The following is a 20,241-nucleotide window of genomic DNA, read 5'->3' as shown; positions in this document are numbered from 1 at the left end:
TTGACACTATCATTTCAAAGGGGAACTTGCTGCAATTTCTTTGCATTAGCCTCACCTAACATCAGCTGTGCCATCTTTTTTTAGCAAAGCTTTATAAGTGTTTCTCCAATTGTGTGTGGTTTCTTTTGTTTTGTTCTCTCTCTCTCTCTCTCTCTCTCTCTCTCTCTCTCTCTCTCTCTCTCTCTTTCTCTCTCTCTCTCTCTCTCTCTCTCTCTGCGTAAGTACCCAAATTTAACTCGGGCGAGACAGGTCTGGATGAAAATATGCATGGCTACCTTGCTTTCCACTGTGACCGCTTTCTCCGAGGCCAGCACTAGCACTCATGTAGCTCATCATATATGAGGCTTCAAGCTACATGTATTGTCGGTTGGCTTATGTCGAGGCTATATTATACATTGAAAGAAAGGAAAACACTGCAAACCAAATCTATGATTGGCCCACATAAACAGGCAGGGCAAACTGGTGTAGCCTTGTTGTTTCTTGAGAATTGTTTAGATTCTAGGTAGACCCCAGTTGGAGACTACGTAATCATTGTGGCTAGGTGCTCCCCAAAAATGTTGGATTGTGACCTCTGAACCCTGGTTGAATTTTTTAAGGAAGTAATAGGCTAGGCAATGCAAAAAAATTAAAAGTCTAGACATATATCTCAAAACAGAAATGAATAATTCTCGCAGTGCTTGAAGCGGAAACGGACTTGTTAAAAAAGATGTAATTAATGGAGAAAAGAACGCATAACTTGTGGAACAATCAGAAACAAAAAATTAGAAAGAAGAAGAATTTGAACTTATATTTATTAAGGCCTACATGTACCATGTGCACTCTTCAACTACCGGTAATACACCCTGGAGTTTTAGGCAACCGAAAATAGACTAGTGGGCTCCCTACGCATAAAGTGTGTCCACAAAGTAAAGTCTTGCCATTGCACTGTGGATTATTTTTTCCCTATTTTATTGTAGTTTCAAAACACAGCAAGTGTGCATCAGTACTGTAGACGTGTTCACATTGTAACCAAGTCCAAGCAAAACAATGGGTAATAAACATACTAAAATAAAGAAAAATAGGTCACAATGCAATGTCAGGACTTTATGGACGCACTGTATAGGCTTACTAGAAAAATCTCTAATCTAAATAGATCTAGAGTACACGAGGTTGCGATGAATAGATCTAGCACATGTACAAGCAACGATCTCTAATCTAAATAGACAGGGGTTGCTTAGATCTAGAGTCCACGAGGTTGCGATGAATAGGACTTGCACATGTACAAGAAACGATCTCTAATCTAAATAGACAGAGGTTGCTTAGATCTGGAGTCCACAAGGTTGCGATGAATAGGACTAGCACATGTACTAGAAACGATCTCAAATCTTAACCAACAGAGGCTTGCTTAGATCTAGAGTCCAAGAGGTAGCGATGAATAGATCTAGCACATGTACAAGAAACGATCTCTAATCTAAAAAGATCTAGAGTCCATCCGATGGATGAAAATACCTAGCACGTTACTAAAACCACTCTAATATAAAAAGATCTAGAGTCCTTGAGGGGGTAGGCTAGGGACAGAGCCTTACATGTACCAGATCTTGTTCTATTTCCCGGGTTTCGGCACCATGTTACGGATCACAACACTACCACATGTTAAACAACAATTCGAAACAACAAATGCGTAATTCTCACCGTAAGTGCTTGATACTTTATTACAGCAAGTGTAGTGCATAGTAATAGTAGATTTCCCGCAAAGTGTGTAGACCTTGGCTCTGTCCCTTCCTCTTCTCTCTCTGTCGTCCGACTGTCCCCAATATATATATATATATATATATTATCTAGTCATGTGTTACCATAATCAATATTTTATCTAGTCTTGTGTTACCATAATCAATATTTTAGCGCTGAGAGGGAGAGAGAGAGAGAGAGAGAGAGAGAGAGAGAGAGAGAGAGAGAGAGAGAGAGAGAGAGAGAGAGAGAGAGAGAGAGAGAGAGAGAGAGAGAACAGTTTATGGCAGTGGCAATTTGAACTTTTAAAACGCTGACAGCATGGGGTGGGGGTGGGGGAGGTCGTCAATATATCATCATCATCATCATCATCATCATCATCATCATCATCATCATCATCATCATCATCATCATCATCATCATCATCATCATTATCATCAATGCTTTCCACCCCTGGCAGGGTATAGGCCTCATACAACAAGCTCCTTCCATTTATTTCTGTCCAGGGCCATCCTTGCAAGTTCATAAATGGTCAATAGCTTTGTTTTAAATGCTGTCTGGTGTTTAGATGGGTTTTGTTATTGTTGCTTTTGTTTGGGAGGGGGGTGTTTTTTGTTGTGTTTTTTTTAGGGGGGGGGGGGGATTAATGTGTTCTTACACCCCATTGACACCATATTAGGTTTACTTTCGCCTAAGAAGCTTGGTAGTAGTTTCAAATAGTCTCAAAGCTTCTAACTACAAGCAGCTAATTCTTAAGAAACTTACATTGGCTTATTTATAAGTATAAGACCTTCATTTGTATGGGGCACGTAAGTTTTTCTTTTTCTTCAGCAAAGTCTTACACATGTCACATATTATGACTGGATTAACTTTCCTGAGCAAGTATACCCGCAGACGTATGTGAAAACATTTTCAAACTGCATCAGGCCCTCTACTTTCAGAGACTTTGTGATGGGATTAGTCGCTGGTGGCTGCTCATAAGCCCCTGTTACACGCAACGATAAATTTTGCAAAAATTGAACGATCTATCCATCATGAGACTAATCGTCATGTGTAAACGCAATATTGTACAAAGTTTGGACAAGGAAGTTGTTACAGTCCCGTAGTGCAACCCACTCGGGGACTGTGCAGTCCCCTAGCGCTTCTTTTGGCACTAGGGGGACTGCAAAGAAACAACCTTTCATATTCGAAATCAACGTCTCAAACTAAGCAAAGCTGCTTGCGGAGAACCTGATCTGATGCGTTATTATGTGCAATTTTATTATTCAGTTGATCGTCAATGGTGAAGTTGTTTATCAAGGTCACACGGTGCGTTGCGCGTCTGCAGTCAAGTCAATGACTAGGAATATTCCTGATCAAAAGAAAAATGGACGATTGATTGTAAAAACAGACTACACAGGTCGATAAAACGGACACTTCTCGCATACGACGAATCTGACACAATGTATCGTCGCGCAACGATAAATTGTACAAAAACTGTACGATCTATCGATCATGAGACAAATCGTAGGGTGTGACCACAAAATTGTACAAAGTTTGGACGATGGTTTGGAGACTCGGTCGAGAAATCAAGCGCTGTTTGATATTTTCCAGAGATATCTATGAGACTGCTTTTTCCTCTGATAGCTGCAAAACGATTTTCAACACTGTCCTGATTCAGATTGCTGGTGAGTAAAAACTTATCATTACCTGTAATAGTTTCCTCTATCAGAATGAAAAGGGCTTGAGTTTTGAATCCAACCTTAATGCAAGTCAGGGTCTCTGCTGTTTTTCTGTTGCTTTTTAAAGGGTTTTTCCGTTTCTTGTGTGTGTGTGGGGGGGGGGGGGGGTTGGAGTGAGTTTGGGGCTAGGCGGTCATAAAACAGGCCACCTGCGCCCGACTGACCTAGATTCCTTGTGGGCTGGCACACCTGTATAGTAGGCCCACTACCTAGTAAATTAGTAGTAGTGATAAGCCTACGAAGCGTGCGGCGGGCAGTTTGAATTGCTGTTTGCTCATGCTTTGACATTGGATTATTTCTGCCTAATGGAGATTGCTTTTCAGGTCATCTGGATTATGTGAATATTTTCTCCATCATTGTGTGCGTGGAGGAACAGAAGTGATGACTAATTAATTAATTAATTAAGATTGACCAACAGTTTTGAGATCGCAAATTTGAAGTGCTGTTTGGCTGTACTGTAGGCCTACTGTTCATTTTCAGTCATTCTTCATCGCCATCGTACTGAATGCCTTCGATTCTTTCGGTTGAGGCCTATAGAAGATTTTTTGTCAAATCGTCTGGATTGTGTGAATATCAAATATCTCTTCCATCAGTGGACCGTGTTGCCATCGATCTGACAGACAAGGGTGAGGCAGCCTTCACAACTCTTTTGAATTGGGCACAGCTTGCTGAAACAATGAAACCATCAGAAAGAGTAAGAATGCACTGCCTCACAAAAGACACATCAGAAGCTCTTTCTTGGACATGCAAATGCCTTGCTGCCATGCGCAAATACCTACTGCAAACGCACGAGCCATACAGACATCAGTTTGTCTAGGCTTCTTCCAACAGGATGACTTAGATAGAGGCATTTTGGACATTTCCGACGATCTGCGGAAAATAATTACTTTTTGACAGTCCAGGAAGTGATGCACACAAATACCATTGATTAAGCAAGGATTATGCTTAAGACAGAGGTTGCACTGAACTATAGCATCAGTCATCATGACTGTGACCTGTGTGAGAAGGACCTTTCAGGCAGTGACCTGCTACTCATTTACGACATGGTAGAGGGAAAAATCTCTGTGACTGAAAAGCTGGCATTTTTCCACATTTCTGGCTACATTGCTTTCAAACAAAGTGAGCTTGCCGGCAACCCCTCAACCCCTCAGACAGTACAGCAAATGTCAGAGCATATCTTGAGGAAATCAACCGTGGTGGTCTGACCTACCCATCGGACAAACTGTTCACACTCACTACTCTGTCATTATCTGTCAATTTGTCTCTTTCTGATTACTAGAAACCCTGTTGCTTTAATCTGTCTGTCTGTCTGTCTGTCTGTCTGTCTGTCTGTCTGTCTGTCTATCCACCCGTCTATTTCTGTGTGTGTCTTTTGGATGTGATGTCCATGTTTGTATGTCGGCGTGGGTGGTTGGCGGGTGCTCTTATATGGTTTGCTCCTTCTTTGTGACTTTGCTGTCGTTCTTTGTTCTCCTGTCTTCACTCTCTTTTGAATCAATTTCCCCCTGGCGCTGAAATGACCTCATTGTTTTTAAAGTGCCATAAAACTCTAACTCAACTCAAGTCAACTCTCTGTCTTTCCATCGTTTTTGTCTGTCTAGAATAATTTTTTACATCATGTCCGTTCGTTTGAACACAAAAACAGGAAGCTAAACCATTGAGAGAGAGAGAGAGAGAGAGAGAGAGAGAGAGAGAGAGAGAGAGAGAGAGCTGATCGCTGTTTCCAAGGGGGTGCCAGTTCGACCGGAAATGAGGCCTATTGTCCCGTCTCGGTATTCTTCAGTTATGGGTTGCATCTTCAATAGGGATCGAAGTCTTCAATAGTGAGAGTGGGGGATGACGATAACTCTAGAGTGGGGTGATTTTATCTCAACTGACCCCAGGCCAGGCGCTCTGTGGTTATACGAGATAGACACTGAGCCAGAAGGATCACTTGACGCCTAACCTTTAACCAGGTCACACTCACTGCCCAGGCGTTGCGTTGTGATTGTAGTTTTATTCACGATAATACAGGATGAAACATTATATTTCTGTGCTTGATCTGTGATTCCATTTTTTTAAATGGATAATAATTAGAATTATCCATTTTATATGAATATACCTTCTTTTCTTGTCGGATATCTTTAAGTACTTTAATGCCAGTCCATGGGGTAAAGTTTAAACTTGTCTTTCCAATGCGTTTTTTAAATATAAACGACGTATTATTTACGTAGACATAACGCGTATTATTCTGTCTCCATGTAAATATAAAGTAGCGAGAACAAACGCACACTTTTTCAGTGACCTTGTGATACTTTTCAGTATTTGAAAAAAAAACCCTGTTCATTACCATTGATTGCATTCTTGGCACTAGTTTCGAGATTCGAGAGTACAATTCTCTCAACAAATAACTCAGTCTTCTGGGTGAGATAGGCCGAAAAGAGTAGAATAGTTTTCTGAATCTGTCTGGTTAAATTGAGCAATCCACTGGGCAAAATCATACAGTTTCAGAGGACAAAGTTCTGATAGCTGAGTGAGTTTAGGAAGGCCAAGACCACACCAGAAAATGTTCCATGTCCCTGGGTCATGCAATGGGGCTCTATGCATTTGATGAATACTAAGGCACTCAGAAGTGGGAAAAGCAGAGAAGTCGTCGTTCGGAGCAGCGAGCAAACAGACTGAAAACTTCATATGTTACCATTAAGAGTAAGAGTGTTCGTGCAGTGCAGTGCGATCACAACGTGGACTATAATAATAGCATAATATAGATCTATGCTAATGACCAAGACACAAATTTTTACAAGCTAAGATAATTTTTTTTAAATAATAACATGTAATGAACCCCCCCCCCCCCCTCCCTCGAGGTGGTCTAGAAGTTAAGGTGTTCACCTCTCATTCACTAGGTCCCGGGTTCGAATCCGGAGAGAGACGGAAAATTTTCTTCTCTAAAATTAAAATGTTCTCCTTTCACTATCACATCCTTTCCTGCTTTCTAACAACGTTTTGTCATCTGCTTTCGACTCCACTTTCTGCCCCCACCCCTCACCTCCTTTGCCCCCTCCTCTAAGCTCTTGACTCTTTCTGCAGCCATTCTACTGGTACTCGTTGGCTCTTTTTTACTGCTGTCTTTCAGAAACACCTCAGATTTTATGGTAGGTAAGATCTACACCTAGCCTTCTTGGATAAATTCCCTACCAGCCGAAAATGTTTAATGTGCCATGCGCGCTCATATTATGACCTTATGCAGTTGCGAAAGCCGAACGAATTACCCCCCCCCCCCCCCACAAAAAAGAGAAATAAAAGAACCCCCAGTAACACAACTTGGTTCTTTCTCTCTCTCTCTCTCTCTCTCTCTCTCTCTCTCTCTCTCTCTCTCTCTCTCTCTCTCTCCCTCTCTCTCTCTCTCTCTCTCTCTCTCTCTCTCTCTCTCTCTCTCTCTCTCTCTCTCTCTCTCTACAACCCCACCCTTTTTTTAATCCCACCTAGTGCTCCCTGTTGGCTCATGTACTATTTTCTAGTTAGTATCATAATTAGACCTGTGCAATTTTTGTGTTTTTTGCAAGATAAGAAATAATGGTGGCCAACTCTTCATGATAATTATGGTTAAGAGAGGTTTTCAATATGATCTGAGCTCAGTAATGCCGAAGAATTGAGAGTCATGGCTTGTTCGTTAGTGAAATAAAAAGTAATTCTGACTGATTGAGTCCATTTTGTCCCTCCAAAATACATGTATAAGTAGCTAGCCAACTTGGAGAGGTATATGCATGCGTTATCTCTGTCCTTTAACGTATTCGGTGGTGGCGGTGAATCAGTGTCAAACACATGACTCAGTTCTGCAATCCCTGGTCTCTGTTTGCAGTTGACGGCGGTCGCAGGCGCGTGAAATCCTGGTTTGTCATCAGGCCAAGTACAAGAACTGGGCGAAGAATCGATTCCAGAACAAATTTCCGCCATTACTGCTACGGAAGAAAAGTCTCGATTCCTTTTTACATAACCAACGGTTACCAGTTACTTACTTTATATTCATTTAAATATTTTGGGATCTTTTTGTTTAGGATTTAGTTTTGAAAAACAAAGTTGATGCTTTGTAGAGTTTCAAAATCAAGGTTATCCTAAATCCTGAAGTTGTTCGGAGCCAAACAGGAAACCACCGAGAGAAATCACATTATTAGAAAGTAATTGGGTTTGGAGTCGATTCCTAGGAGTCCTATCTTTCAATAATCGGGAACCTAACCGCCCACCACTGCCAAATACACACACACACACACACACACACACACACACACACACACATATCACGGCTATAAAATGAGCGTTCCGTCTGCCGAGTAGCCAACTCCAACTTTCCAACCTAATGGGAATCCATAGAAACTTGGCACTGTGGCTGTCTCACTATAGTAGATCTACTGTTATATCACCTCTACCGTAAGCTGACAGAACGCATTTTAAAAAATCACGGAAGTTCCGAGACAAAGAGGATTTTTGTCATTCTTCTGAATTTTGAATTTTAATGCATTCAAAAGCTAGTAACAGTTTCAATTTGCTTCTTTCCCACACAAGTGGGGTTACTGATCAAGCTTTTGATTTAGCAAAGTAAAAGCGTTTATCGGCTTATGGGGGAGTCCATTCTAACTTAGTTTTAAATCTATTTGTTGTAAAAGCGGCTGGGAAATAACGTTTTCATTATGTATTATTATACTTGTATTTTTGCGCATTTTGCGGTCATTGAAAAATAAATATATTTTAATTCAAACACTACGGCAAGGGAGTTCATTTCTGGGGGTTTATCATGCACCTATAGTCTAGGCCTCAGACCAATGTATAAACCTAACAAGAGTCAATAACGCATTGAATGTTTATAAAATTGACCAGTTTCTCGTTGAGTTGACTGTAACGTGACGGTCGTTTTCCTTCCCAGGTCACAACAACACAGAAGCCCGCCGGTTTCTATTTATAGAGATTCACGACCCTGAGGACAAGGCACAAGAAGGAATTTAGAAACAACATTTGTGAGGTGTGTTGACAAATTGAGTTAGCTCGGAAGGTAGCCATATTATGGACACAGAAGATGGACATGAGTTGTTGCTGTTTTTTTAAAATAGGGTTTCATTAAATCTATTACATAAAATGATTTTTTTAAACATTTTTAATTTAAAGAAAATGACATCGGTTTAAGCGTAGACTTGATGTCATGTCTATTTTCGGCCAAAATTACCCTTGGTGGATAGCGAGAAGTAACTCATTTTGTCAGCACACCTCAAGTTTATTTACGACCACAGCCAACAGCTACTGGAAGCTGAGATGGAGTTGTCACTTCTGAGTTGGGCTTTGATCGTCCTGGTCCTTCTCCTGCTATTCTACGTCTACTATTCAACGAGGACACACGGGCTCTTCAAGAAAATGGGCGTGCCAGGCCCCACCCCCTGGCCCATCATTGGCACCTCCAACTCGGAGATAAAACTTGGTTTCACGAAATATCACCGGGAGGCATACGAGAAGTACGGGAGGGTATGTTGTATTGTATTGTGTTTTATTGTGTTGTGCCTCAGTGTGTTGTGTTGTGTTGTTAATGTATTGTATTGTGTTTTTATTGTGTTGTGTTGTATTGCGTTGTGTTGTATGGTGTTGTGTTGTATTGTGTTGTGTTGTGTTGTATTGTTAATGTGTTGTGTTTTTGTTGTGTTGTGTTGTGTTATGTTGTGTTGTATTGCGTTGTGTTGTATTGTGTTGTGTTGTGTTGTGTTGTGTTGTATTGTGTTGTGTTGTATTGTGTTGTGTTGTACTGTACTGTACTGTACTGTATTATATTGTATATTAAAATGTAGGTCTATTGTGTTGTGTTGTACACACGCACACGCACACACACACACACACACATACACACACACACACACACACACACACACACACACACACACTCACACACACACACACATATTATATATATATATATATATATATATATATATATATATATATATATATATATATATATATATATATATATATATACATACACACACTCATTTTTTATACTACACAATACAATACAATATAACACAACACAATACTCACACACCTACATACACAAATACTCACATGCACCAATACACACATTGCTCTATGCGCTTTACACTATATTATTACCCCAGCAGACCATAGAACACTCCGAAACATTCTCAGCTTCCCGGGAAGCATACAGTGCAAGCAGCTGATTAAGCGCTCAAACACTAACAAACTGACAAGATCTTTCGCTGTCTATAGCCGGGTACCCATTCCCACCTGGGTGAAGGGAGGAAAATTCGTGTAAAGTGCCTTTCCCAAGGACACAACGTCGGGTCCCTGACGGGATTCGAACCCACGACCTTACGGTTGCGAGTCCGAGAGCCTGAAATATATATACATAACATATATTATGTTTCTTCTCAAATCCTTAGGTCATGGCAGTTGGTCATATCCTTTTTCTCCCAAAAGAAGTCATTCATTGGTTAAAAAAATATATATAAAAATTTAATTAATAAATAGATTTAAAAGATATCAAAAACCGAATTAAGCGTTGAATAGGACATTGTATTTTGACAAAGTTTAAATAGAAAAACAATACATTCACGCTGTTGTTACAAACAAGAGAAGTAGGGGAAATATTGGTTGGTTGTGAGAAAAGCAATTCTTTTTTGGAATGTTTATGCCGTCGGTTTGTTATTTTTTATAAGGCAACCTTAAGGTTGGCTCTGTTTTTGGAGAGCCTTCTACTCCTATTTCACTTATTTTTTAAAAGCTGAATAAGAAACAGCTTGTAGAAGAGCAAAGAGGTGGAAGTGAGTGGGTGGTGGGGGGGTAGGTTTACCTTGAAAATCTTATGAAACTCATAATTAAATTTTGTTAGTGATATTTGTAAGCTGTGTAAATAAAAATGTTACGCTCTGAAAAGTTGTCACTTACTTTTGAGATAAAACTTCTTGTCCCAGAAAGTAGCTTCCACAATGGCACATTAAAATTTGGTTTAGGAAGCATAATACTGTTATGCATCTGGAGCACATCGTGTTTATACATATCCCTCTACCCTACCCTTTTTTCATGTTGAATTAGGCAATTGCCTTCAATAATTATGCTCATCTCTGTCTCGCCTCCCCCTCCCCCCTTCTGCCTCTTTTCCCCTCTTAGGTGTATGGCCTGTACAGAGGAAGACTACCAACTATGGTCATCTGCGACCTGGATGTGATCAGAGACATCTGTGTGAAAAACTTTGACCACTTTGTGAACCGGACAACGTTTGAGACAGAGGAGCCTTTTGCTCACGCCCTGACTCAAGTCAAAGGTACGACCTCACTTTAAAAACAAACAAACCAAACAACAACAAAACAACAACAACAACAACAACAACAACAACAAAAATAAAGCTTTTTTGTTATTGCCACGACTCAAGTCAAAGGTACAAACTCACCTTCTTGAAAACTTTTCTCTCAGGGCTATTACACTGTTTTAAAAGTAATTTTAAGTTCCAGGTTTTGCATTGTTATTGATACTGTCGCTGTGTTTGCGTCATTATGGACCGTTCACAAATAACGTCAGCTCAAGTTTGGCCAAAAAAGACGCCACCCACTCCCCCTTTGTCATCATCTGTCATCTTTCCCAGGACCCCCCCCCCCCCCCCAACTAGTTGACGTCAACCAAAATGTACATGTACATTTAGATAGAACCTGTTCTAATCTAGCTTCTAGCAGTTTGTGCTATGGAGAGATAACTGCTATTTTTATTTTTTAAGCCAAAATGTAATAATATGGTTCAATTTGACTGTCTTAATTTTAGACCAAGAAAATGTGGTCTATCATATTTTTTCTTCCTTTTTTTTCTTTTTTAAACTTTTCTCCCCCCCAACCTTTTAAAGCATCATGGTTGATGTCAGTTTTGTAGGGACCCCCCCCCCCCCCCCCCCATGTCAACTTTTATCAACTTTTCAACCCCCCCCCCCCTTTTCCCCTCTGAGCTGACGTCCAGGGGCGGCTAAAAAGTGGGCGTGCACAATTAAGCTATAGCAGGTTGAAGATAGTCAAGAACATAGTAAATGGATTGTCGCTTTGATTTCTAGAATTAAATCTATTTGTTAGCTAAGTATCAGTTTCTTCATCCTGCATTGGAACTGAACACTCAAGTAATAAATTTCACCACTCCGCTACGAAACCAATCAAAGGCACAACTCATAGGACTTAAATACGGTATGTCACGTTCATCTCTCTCAGGTTCACGGTCACAGAGTCGCTTAAAATAATGGCAAGACAATGAACCAATCACAATCCACTTGAGCACCCCATTGAATTGCTCCGGGGATCACATAATTTTGGCATAGAATAGTGTGCAGTCTATCGCGTTTATTTTTAGACTGACTACTGTGGGCTATGTTTCGTGGGTGCACATTTGAGATGTGCCGTCTTATTAATATAAATGTACCGCCAAACTCTCTACGAGTGTCGTCATCGTTCGGGTAATCCCAAATAGTGATTTATAGGCCAGGTTACCACAGTTGAATATCCTATTATGTTTAGTTAAAGCACGTGGACTTTGGCAGGGCATAGTAGATGTTTTATGGCGCTTTTGACACAGAAATGACAGTGAAGGCGCCATCGACGACCTTGTTTTGAAATAATATTTGGCAAGTGTTTGTTTCTAACTTCTTTTATTTTATGTTTGTGGATGCTTTTAGTAATAGAACATTTAAAAATGTTGGAGGGGCACTGCACGACCGTGCTCTGTGGACGAACCGCGCCTGCTGACGTCCTTTGTGAACGGTCCCTATTGCAGTTACAGTTGTGTGTATACATAATTATACATTATGTTGTTCTTACTGTTGGGGAAGTTGTTGTTCGTTCTCTTTAAGGAATTCGAATCGAGTGATTTCACTTTTATCAAATTATTACCAAACACTAGCTAACCCAAAATCCCGAGTTAACAATGCTGGATGATTTTCAGTTCAGTGGTCGTCGATGAAAAGATACACCTTTTGAAATTGGGAATCGTTTTTTAATAAATTATCTCACTTGTTAAGCATAAATTGTGTTATAATATGAGTATGTTCTTGATTACTTTCTCCCATTTTTCTCAAATCAATATGCTTCAAATTCTAGATGAACACTGGAAAAATATTCGAACTGTGGTGAGTCCAACGTTCAACACTGTCCGACTAAAACGCATGTTCACTCACATCGAGACTAACGGCAAGCTTCTGGTGAAATTCTTGGAGAGCAAACAAGAGAGAAATGAGCCGGTGGAGCTGAAGGAGGTCCTGTCTCACTATACCATGGATGTCATCGCCAGCACGGGCTTTGGCGTGCAGAACAACTCTCTAGAAGACCCCGACAGTCCTTTTGTGACGGAGGCCAAAAGACTCATGAGTGGCCCAAGTTTCTTGATCTTGTTAGTTTTCCTCTTGTCTTTCTTGAAGCCAATTTTGAAACTGTTCAAGATTAGTAAGCTTCCTCGTCAGTCTATCGAGTTTTTCCGCCGGTTTGTCGACGCGGCTGTAGAGAGTAGAAAGAGTGAGGCTGAAGAAGTTCAGTCCAGAAATGATTTTCTCCAGCTGCTGATGGAAGCAATGCATGACAAAGATGGAGAGGATGATAATATGACTCCAGAAGAATTAGCGGCCTTGAACTCCAGCGGTGTCAAACGAAAGCTTAACTACAAAGAAGTAGAGGTAACTTGATTTGTTTATTTTGTTTTTGTTTTTGTTTTGTTTGCTTTTTTCAGCTGTTGTTTTTTTTTTCTTTTGTTTTTGTGAAGTCTGATTACAATTACGGTACAATACTACAGCTTTATTGGATTTTGAGAAAACATTTTGCTGCCACATTTTACATCGTAACACAACTGGGTTTCTCTCTCTCTCTCTCTCTCTCTCTCTCTCTCTCTCTCTCTTATCTCTCTCTCTCTCTTCTCTCTCTCTCTTCTCTCTCTCTCTCTCTCTCTCTCTGACCTTCTCTTTCCCACTTCATTTCAATGACGGGACAGAAAAAAACACATAATGTGTTCCTTAAGTTACCCAAACTAAACACGTCACAGAATTTGCATAAAGCACTTATTTTCAAATGACTGCATTTAATAGGATTCTTAATATAATATGTCTTTCAAATGTTCTGATCATTTAAAGTTGAAATAAATTAATTGATACTGAAGTACGGTGTTTTCATTGTAAGAAAGTACAATGTATAGTCCAAATGTCCCGTCAGTTACTGTGGAAAATCCCTACTGCTGGTCTTCCTTGCACCTTTACTACCCTTTAGGCTCAGGCTCTCCTGTTCCTGTTTGCCGGCTACGAGACATCGGCAACCGCTTTGTCCTTCACCTTGTTCCTCCTGGCCTTGAACCCTGAGTGTCTGCAGAAAGCCCAGGAAGAGGTAGACCAAGTGTTGAAGGGGAAGTTCCCGGACTACAACAGCACCCAGTCCCTACATTATCTCGACATGTGTCTGAACGAAGGCATGCGGCTGTTCCCTCCAACTCCTCTACTTGAGCGTATGTGCAGTGGTGATATTGAACTGAGAGGCATTCGCATTCCTAAAGGAATGAGTGTTACATTTCCTGTGGTAAGTTCTGTTACTTTTTGGGAGGTAATTTTACCATGTTTTGTGCATTTTGTTATTCTTTTTGTACTCTTACCAACGTTTGCCTATTTCATTACTTTTATTGTAGTTTTGAGACTTTTTGTGTATTTTGTTATTTTTATTGTTGTTTTACCATTTGTCTATGATATAAATTGTTGTTGTTGTTTTTTTTATCTACGACATAATGCAGAGATCAGAATCGAGCACTGACTTTTTTAAAAATTTGTCATGAGCTTAATTTAAATAAATCAACAACAAAGTGAAAGAAAAAGATGCTGGTTTTTTTAATGTGAAAAGGGTTTTGTGTCAACCAAAAAAAGGCAGGTGTAGTCGCAAACGCTTCGTTCAAATCATGGCTGCTACCCCACAGCTAGATCAATATTATTTCTCACGTAGGCCTACCCTCTGACAATACTGATATGGCCCCAAAAAATGTTCCGAGAAAAAGATTTCCGGTGTTTTAAAAATGAGACTGCTAAATTGTGATGCAACGTGGTGGAATCAGGCTCTCGTCAATATTTGGGCATGTAGAGTTATTGGTATCATCTTAAAGCTTGTTCACTTTTCTTTACTTGAATGAAAAAAAATGTCCATTTATCTTAAATACAAGTCGAGATATTTGCGAATGAAGGAGGTGGGGGTCACCTGTTTTCAGAGGTGAAAATAGTGAGAAAATGGCCTCCAAAGTTTAGTTATTTCCTTAGTATAAGAGTCCGAGGTAACTGAAAATTTACATTTTTTCTGTCTTTAATCAACGTTTTTCAGAAAAATCCATACAGAAGAAATGAGTTCTTAAATGGGCATGAAAGGTGTTGAGCCAAAAAACAAAAATTTGATAAAAATTCACAAACCTGCGGAAAACTGCAAGTTTCTTCACTTTGATTATTTTGACGAGAGCATGATTCCACCACGCTGCCTCATAATTGTTGATCGTTTAAGTTAGCCTAGGCCTAGAACTCTGTGTGGACGAAACAAAGCATTTTGGAAAAATCGGGGAAAGCAGTTTGCGTGGATTTTTTAAAGTTAAGTCCTAGCCACATGGATGCTGTGAACGCCTGCAAAGTTTCAAAGGTGTGGGTTAGGTAATAAGGGAGAAGTTAGAGCACAAAGCCTCCCAAGTCCACTTTTATATACAGTGTATAGATAACATCCTGTAGCATGCATGGGCCTAAAGCTCGCACTTTTTAGTGGGTTTTAATTCATAATTATTTGTTTTAAAGATTAAACTTGTGATTTATAAAAACAAAACGTTTTTTTTAAACCAGCCTCTCTTTTAAGCAGGTGCCAAATTTACCCAACATGATTAATTTATTTTTTGTCAAAGCGAACTAAACAAACCTACAATTATAATCAAATTTGTCGGAGAATGAATTAAATCATTTTCTTTTTTTAAATTACGTTGAATTGAAAGAAACAAAGAAGTCAGAATTTGCTGGTCCTTTTTTGTTTTGTTTGTTCATTTCGTTATATTATGTTTATGTTGTAGTTTTTCAAGGGGTGGGGAGGGGGTGTATAAAGTTAACCGCTTAGTAGGACTATTACTATTACACGACAAATAGATTGGGGAAGAAAGGAAAGAGAATTGATTAACTCCCTTGTGTTTTCCAACCAGTGCGCCATTCACCATGATTCTGAACTGTGGCCTGAGCCCCATAAGTTTTTCCTCATACATGTATTTTGTTTCTTTAGTCTTTATCAATTTGTTTTGTTATGCATGTTATAGTGTTGTAGTGGGGTTGTTTGTTTGGGGGGGGGGGGTTGTAAATTGGGGGGGGGGGGGGTAAATATCGCGTATAGTTTTACTTTGGGGGAGCAAAGAATACACCTGCCGTGATACTATGTGTTGAAAGAGGTAACTAAAGGTGCATAGGTCTGGTCTCCAGAAAGAACCAGATTGCTGAGGGTCAACTACCCGACCCAGTGAAAACGGAACGTTACAGAAACAAGAACAAACACGGCTATTTATTTTTCAATCTTGGGAGAGAGAAGAGCTTCTGCATCAGCAGGAACAATGCAGAACAGTGGACAGATGTACAGAAAAATGGGAAGACATGGAGTAACATCAAGAGGCTAGCCATGGATAGGGGAAGGTGTAAAGTGTTTGTTTGTGGCCAATATCCCGATGCAGGGTGAGAAAGGCAAGGATGGTGATGATTACAATTATCAATTACGAGCTAAACAGGCGAAGGAAGAGACCAATGTACGTACATGACGTTACTGGTTAATCCCCTTGTGTTTTCCAACCAGAGCGCCATTCACCATGATCCAGAGCTGTGGCCAGAGCCAGAGAAGTTTATCCCGGAGAGATTCACCACGGAGAACAAGGCCAAGCGTCATCCCTACGCCCACCTGCCCTTTGGACAGGTACTGTTTATTATCCCATTGGGGGATCAGTTCGGTTTGGTTCGGTTTGGTAGGCGGTGGCTAGCCAGATTGAGGGCGCAAAGCGACCATCGTGTCATAAACCGAAGGGAGGCTCTCGTGGCCTAGAGGTTAAGGTGTTTGTCTCTCATTTAATAGGTCCCAAGTTGGAATCCGGATAGCAACGGAAAATTTTCTTCCTAAAATTGTCTCTTTTCACCTCCTTTCCTACTCTCTAACAATGTTATGTCATCTGCTTTCGCCTCCACTTTCTGCCCCCGCCCCCTCACCTCCTTTGCCCCCTCCCCTGGACTTCTGGCTCTTCCTGCAGGCTTTCTACTGCTACTCCCTGGCTCCTCACAGCTATCTTTCAGCCACACCCCTGATCTTATGGTAGGAAAGACCAACACCTAGTCTTCACGGACGAGGTTGCGTGTGCAAGTTGCGATCGTTGAAGATCATTTGGTGATCCAAAATCGATAAGAGTATGCTTTGGCCGCCACCCGCGCGAAAATCAACATTCCCTACCAACTGAAAATGTTTAATATGTCCCGCGCTCTCGTATGACCTTATGCAGTTACGAGCGCCGTAAAGCACTTACAAATAACAACAACAACAACAACAATAATAATAATAATGGATAGCATTTATATAGCGCATATCCACTTATGCTATGCTCTATGCGCTTAACATGATACATATAATGGATTTACAAATCAATTTCAAAGGTACATAGTGTTACATACTCATGCAAACACATATTCACTCACGCACGCACTACACACACATACATACTCACATACACACATACGTACATAATATGCACATACGCACACACAAACTCACAACGATCTACAGCTTGGATGCATTCTGTCTAAGCGAAATATGATGAAAATAGAAATGATTTTAGTTTCTTCTTAAAAATCTCTAGATTTTCTGCTTCTCTGATAGTTTTTGGAAGCCTATTCCAAACAAGTGGGGCAAAATATGAAAAAGAACGTTGGCCATATGACTTGTAATTTATTTTAGGCTTAACAAGGGTTGTTTTGTCACTTGATGATCTGAGCGTTCTATGAGGCACATAGGGTGTTAAAAGCTGTTTCAGATAGTCCGGTGATAAATCATTTAAGCACTTGTGTAGCAAGTTAAACAGATTTTATATATGATACGCTCTTTCACTATTATTAGACTATTATTAGCCTGTTATCATTGTATTATTATTATTGTAATAGTTATTAGATCTACTAATATTATTATTATTATTATTATTATTATTATTATTATTATTATTATTATTATTATTATTATTATTATCATTATTATCATTATTACTAACATTGTTATTATTAACCCCCCCCCCCCCCACCACCACCACCCCCACCCCCGCCCCCCTCTCCCAACAGGGTCCCCGCAACTGCGTCGGGAAGAGGTTGGCCCTGTTGGAGATGAAAGTTGCTTTGGCTGCCATCTTGCAGAAGCTGACTCCAGTACGCTGTGAAAAGACCGTGTACCCGGTGACATTCCTCCGTTTCCGCATGACGGCCAAAGACGGACTGTGGGTGAAGCTGGAGGCCCGCCGCTGATTGGCTTTGTTTCCTTTTTCTTATTCAGTTCGAAACGGCCAGAGACGACCACCCTTTGTTCAGGAGAGAGTGACAGTATTATACAGATAGGCAGATGACTGTCATAAAAATAATTAATTAATAAATGAAAAAAAAACCCACCTTAAAATCTGTTTTCCTCACCAGCAGTAGACATGTACTGGTATCTAGAATCAATTTAACTTAATTTAGGGTCCTTTTCTGTAGCTCATAACTCATAATCTGCAGTTAAACCCGTGCTTTCGGTGCGTGTCTGAATTACTGAATTTATTAATAAATATATTACATGAATGTATTTTCGTCACAATTCATTTTCAGACCTGGACTTTCTTGCACTTCTACATGTACGTAACTAAGGAAGCTAAGGTTTCGCAGCACTCATCATCATATTCTTCATTAGGTGTAACATAATAGTATGATGTTAAACATCATGTTAAAGAGAACTCGCGACATAACGTCCCATTTCTGTGGAGAGTAAAGTGAAGTCTCTCGAGAATGCGTGCAATCACTTGAGGTAGTATTGGGAATAACCAAAAAGCTTCTCAGCTCCTCTCAAAGTCCTTTGTGCACATTGCATCAATCTGTTCCAATGACGATTAACCCTCCTGGTTTATCCTGATATTGACACCTTCCGAGTTCTATTCTTCTGTCAACTGTCGTGTCTAACAGTCAGAGGAGGTGGCTCGAAAATTTAGCATAAGTAAGAGCTTAAATTGGCTCTCCATTCTCCAAACTGCTGTAGATATACTCAAGCTTACGGCATGGTCACTTTGCCCGGGGAATAGTTATCAAAAAGTTTGGGATAAAGTCATCTTTCAATAAAGGCTAGGTCAAGGTACATGTATCGATATCATTACCGGCAGCCTTTATTGAGTGTAGGAGTAGGAAGCCATAATATAGCTAAGTTTGTTTATTTTCTTTTTATAAAAGGATGGGCGTTTTAACAACTTTGTTGCAAGGGGGAATCCACTTTCTCCAAACCGGACTACATGTACTTCTTCATTACTTCCTCAAGTAGGCCCTCTCTCTGATGGGGTGCATAAAAAACAACAGGTACTGTATATATTATGTAGCTCATGTGGTACGCACAATGGGCTGGACCCGATTTTATTTGAAACTTTCATTCATAACAACGACAGACGCGTTACTAATTATCAACTAGGCTGAGGTTTAATTCGGAAACATAGATTGTATCTAGTATCTAGCAAAACAACTTTAAAGCAAAACAAAAAATACATCAATAATACATGCATAAAAGCATAATCTAATAATAGATTAAATTGTTTCTGGCATAACTAAAGAACAAACCAGATGAAACAGGTAACTACCAATAAGGTAAACATTGTTTGACAATTAAGAACATTGTGTCACGACGCGGTGAAATCATGCGTTCGTTAAATTTGGGGAATATGGGGTTATGGTGTCATCTCAAAGCTAATTCATATGTTTTGCTTTCAATGAAAAAATACCCATCTAACTTGAATAGAATTCAGCGATTGAAGGAGGTGAGTTCGCCTGGTTTCACTTTCAGTGGTAATATTAGCGAAAAAAAGGGCCGCCAAAGTTTGGTAACTTTAATAGTTAAACAGTCCTTAAAAACTGAAAAATGATATATTTTGAGCCTTTAATTTAATCGACGTTTTTCAGTAAAATTCACATGGAAATATGTTTTCGTATGGACAAAATAGCGGTTGAGTCAAAAAAAAAAAAAATACGATAAAACTTTCCTGACTTGCGGAAAAATACCGGTTTCTCCGATTTCGCTATTTTGACGAGCGCCTGATTTCACCACGATGTCTCAAGGTATGTCATTTATTAAGTTTAAGGTTTTTCATAGCCCTTATGGCTTAACACACCAGCTCATAACAAAGACGAAAAATTTTTGTTTTTATTACCCAAAAATTAACATACAGTTATGTCCTTCGCTAAAAATAAATACTTTTAAATTTTAATAACCACACACACACACACACACACACACACACACACACACACACACACACACACACAAACACACACACACACACACACACACACACACACACACACACACACATATATATATATATATATATATATATATATATATATATATATATATATATATATATCTAGCATCTGCGTTTTTGCCATTTTTTTGTCTTAAAGTTGCCAAAAGTTGCCTCAAAAAATGGCAAAAGTTGCCAAAAAAGTTGCCATTAATTTTCAAGCTTTCAACTCTCTGTGACGACGTATAATATGTTGACAGAGGTGGTAACTTCATCTCTAAAGCACCAG

At 39.7% G+C, this 20,241-nt stretch overlaps 1 protein-coding gene across 3 annotated transcripts; it reads left to right on the top strand.

Moving 5' to 3' along the window:
• The first annotated feature begins 7,733 nt into the window (after nt 1-7,733).
• LOC101851093 (cytochrome P450 3A41) lies at nt 7,734-18,255 on the top strand. 3 transcript variants are annotated; one of them, XM_005111997.3, is made up of 8 exons: nt 7,734-7,832; nt 8,326-8,421; nt 8,687-8,915; nt 10,572-10,725; nt 12,530-13,098; nt 13,682-13,984; nt 16,250-16,366; nt 17,767-18,255. In XM_005111997.3, the coding sequence occupies exons 3-8, from the start codon at nt 8,709-8,711 to the stop codon at nt 17,944-17,946; spliced, it is 1,530 nt and encodes a 509-aa protein (XP_005112054.1). In that variant the 5' UTR covers nt 7,734-7,832; nt 8,326-8,421; nt 8,687-8,708; the 3' UTR covers nt 17,947-18,255. The 3 variants fall into 3 exon arrangements, with proteins under 3 accessions (XP_005112054.1, XP_005112053.1, XP_035829253.1); XM_005111996.3 differs by having other exon boundaries at nt 8,326-8,915; XM_035973360.1 differs by lacking the exons at nt 7,734-7,832; nt 8,326-8,421 and having other exon boundaries at nt 8,824-8,905.
• The last annotated feature ends 1,986 nt before the right edge of the window (nt 18,256-20,241 follow it).

The sequence above is a fragment of the Aplysia californica genome, unplaced genomic scaffold (assembly GCF_000002075.1).
Source record: "Aplysia californica isolate F4 #8 unplaced genomic scaffold, AplCal3.0 scaffold01162, whole genome shotgun sequence".
NCBI lineage: Eukaryota > Metazoa > Mollusca > Gastropoda > Aplysiida > Aplysiidae > Aplysia > Aplysia californica.
This window is presented reverse-complemented; position numbering and strand designations above follow the sequence as displayed.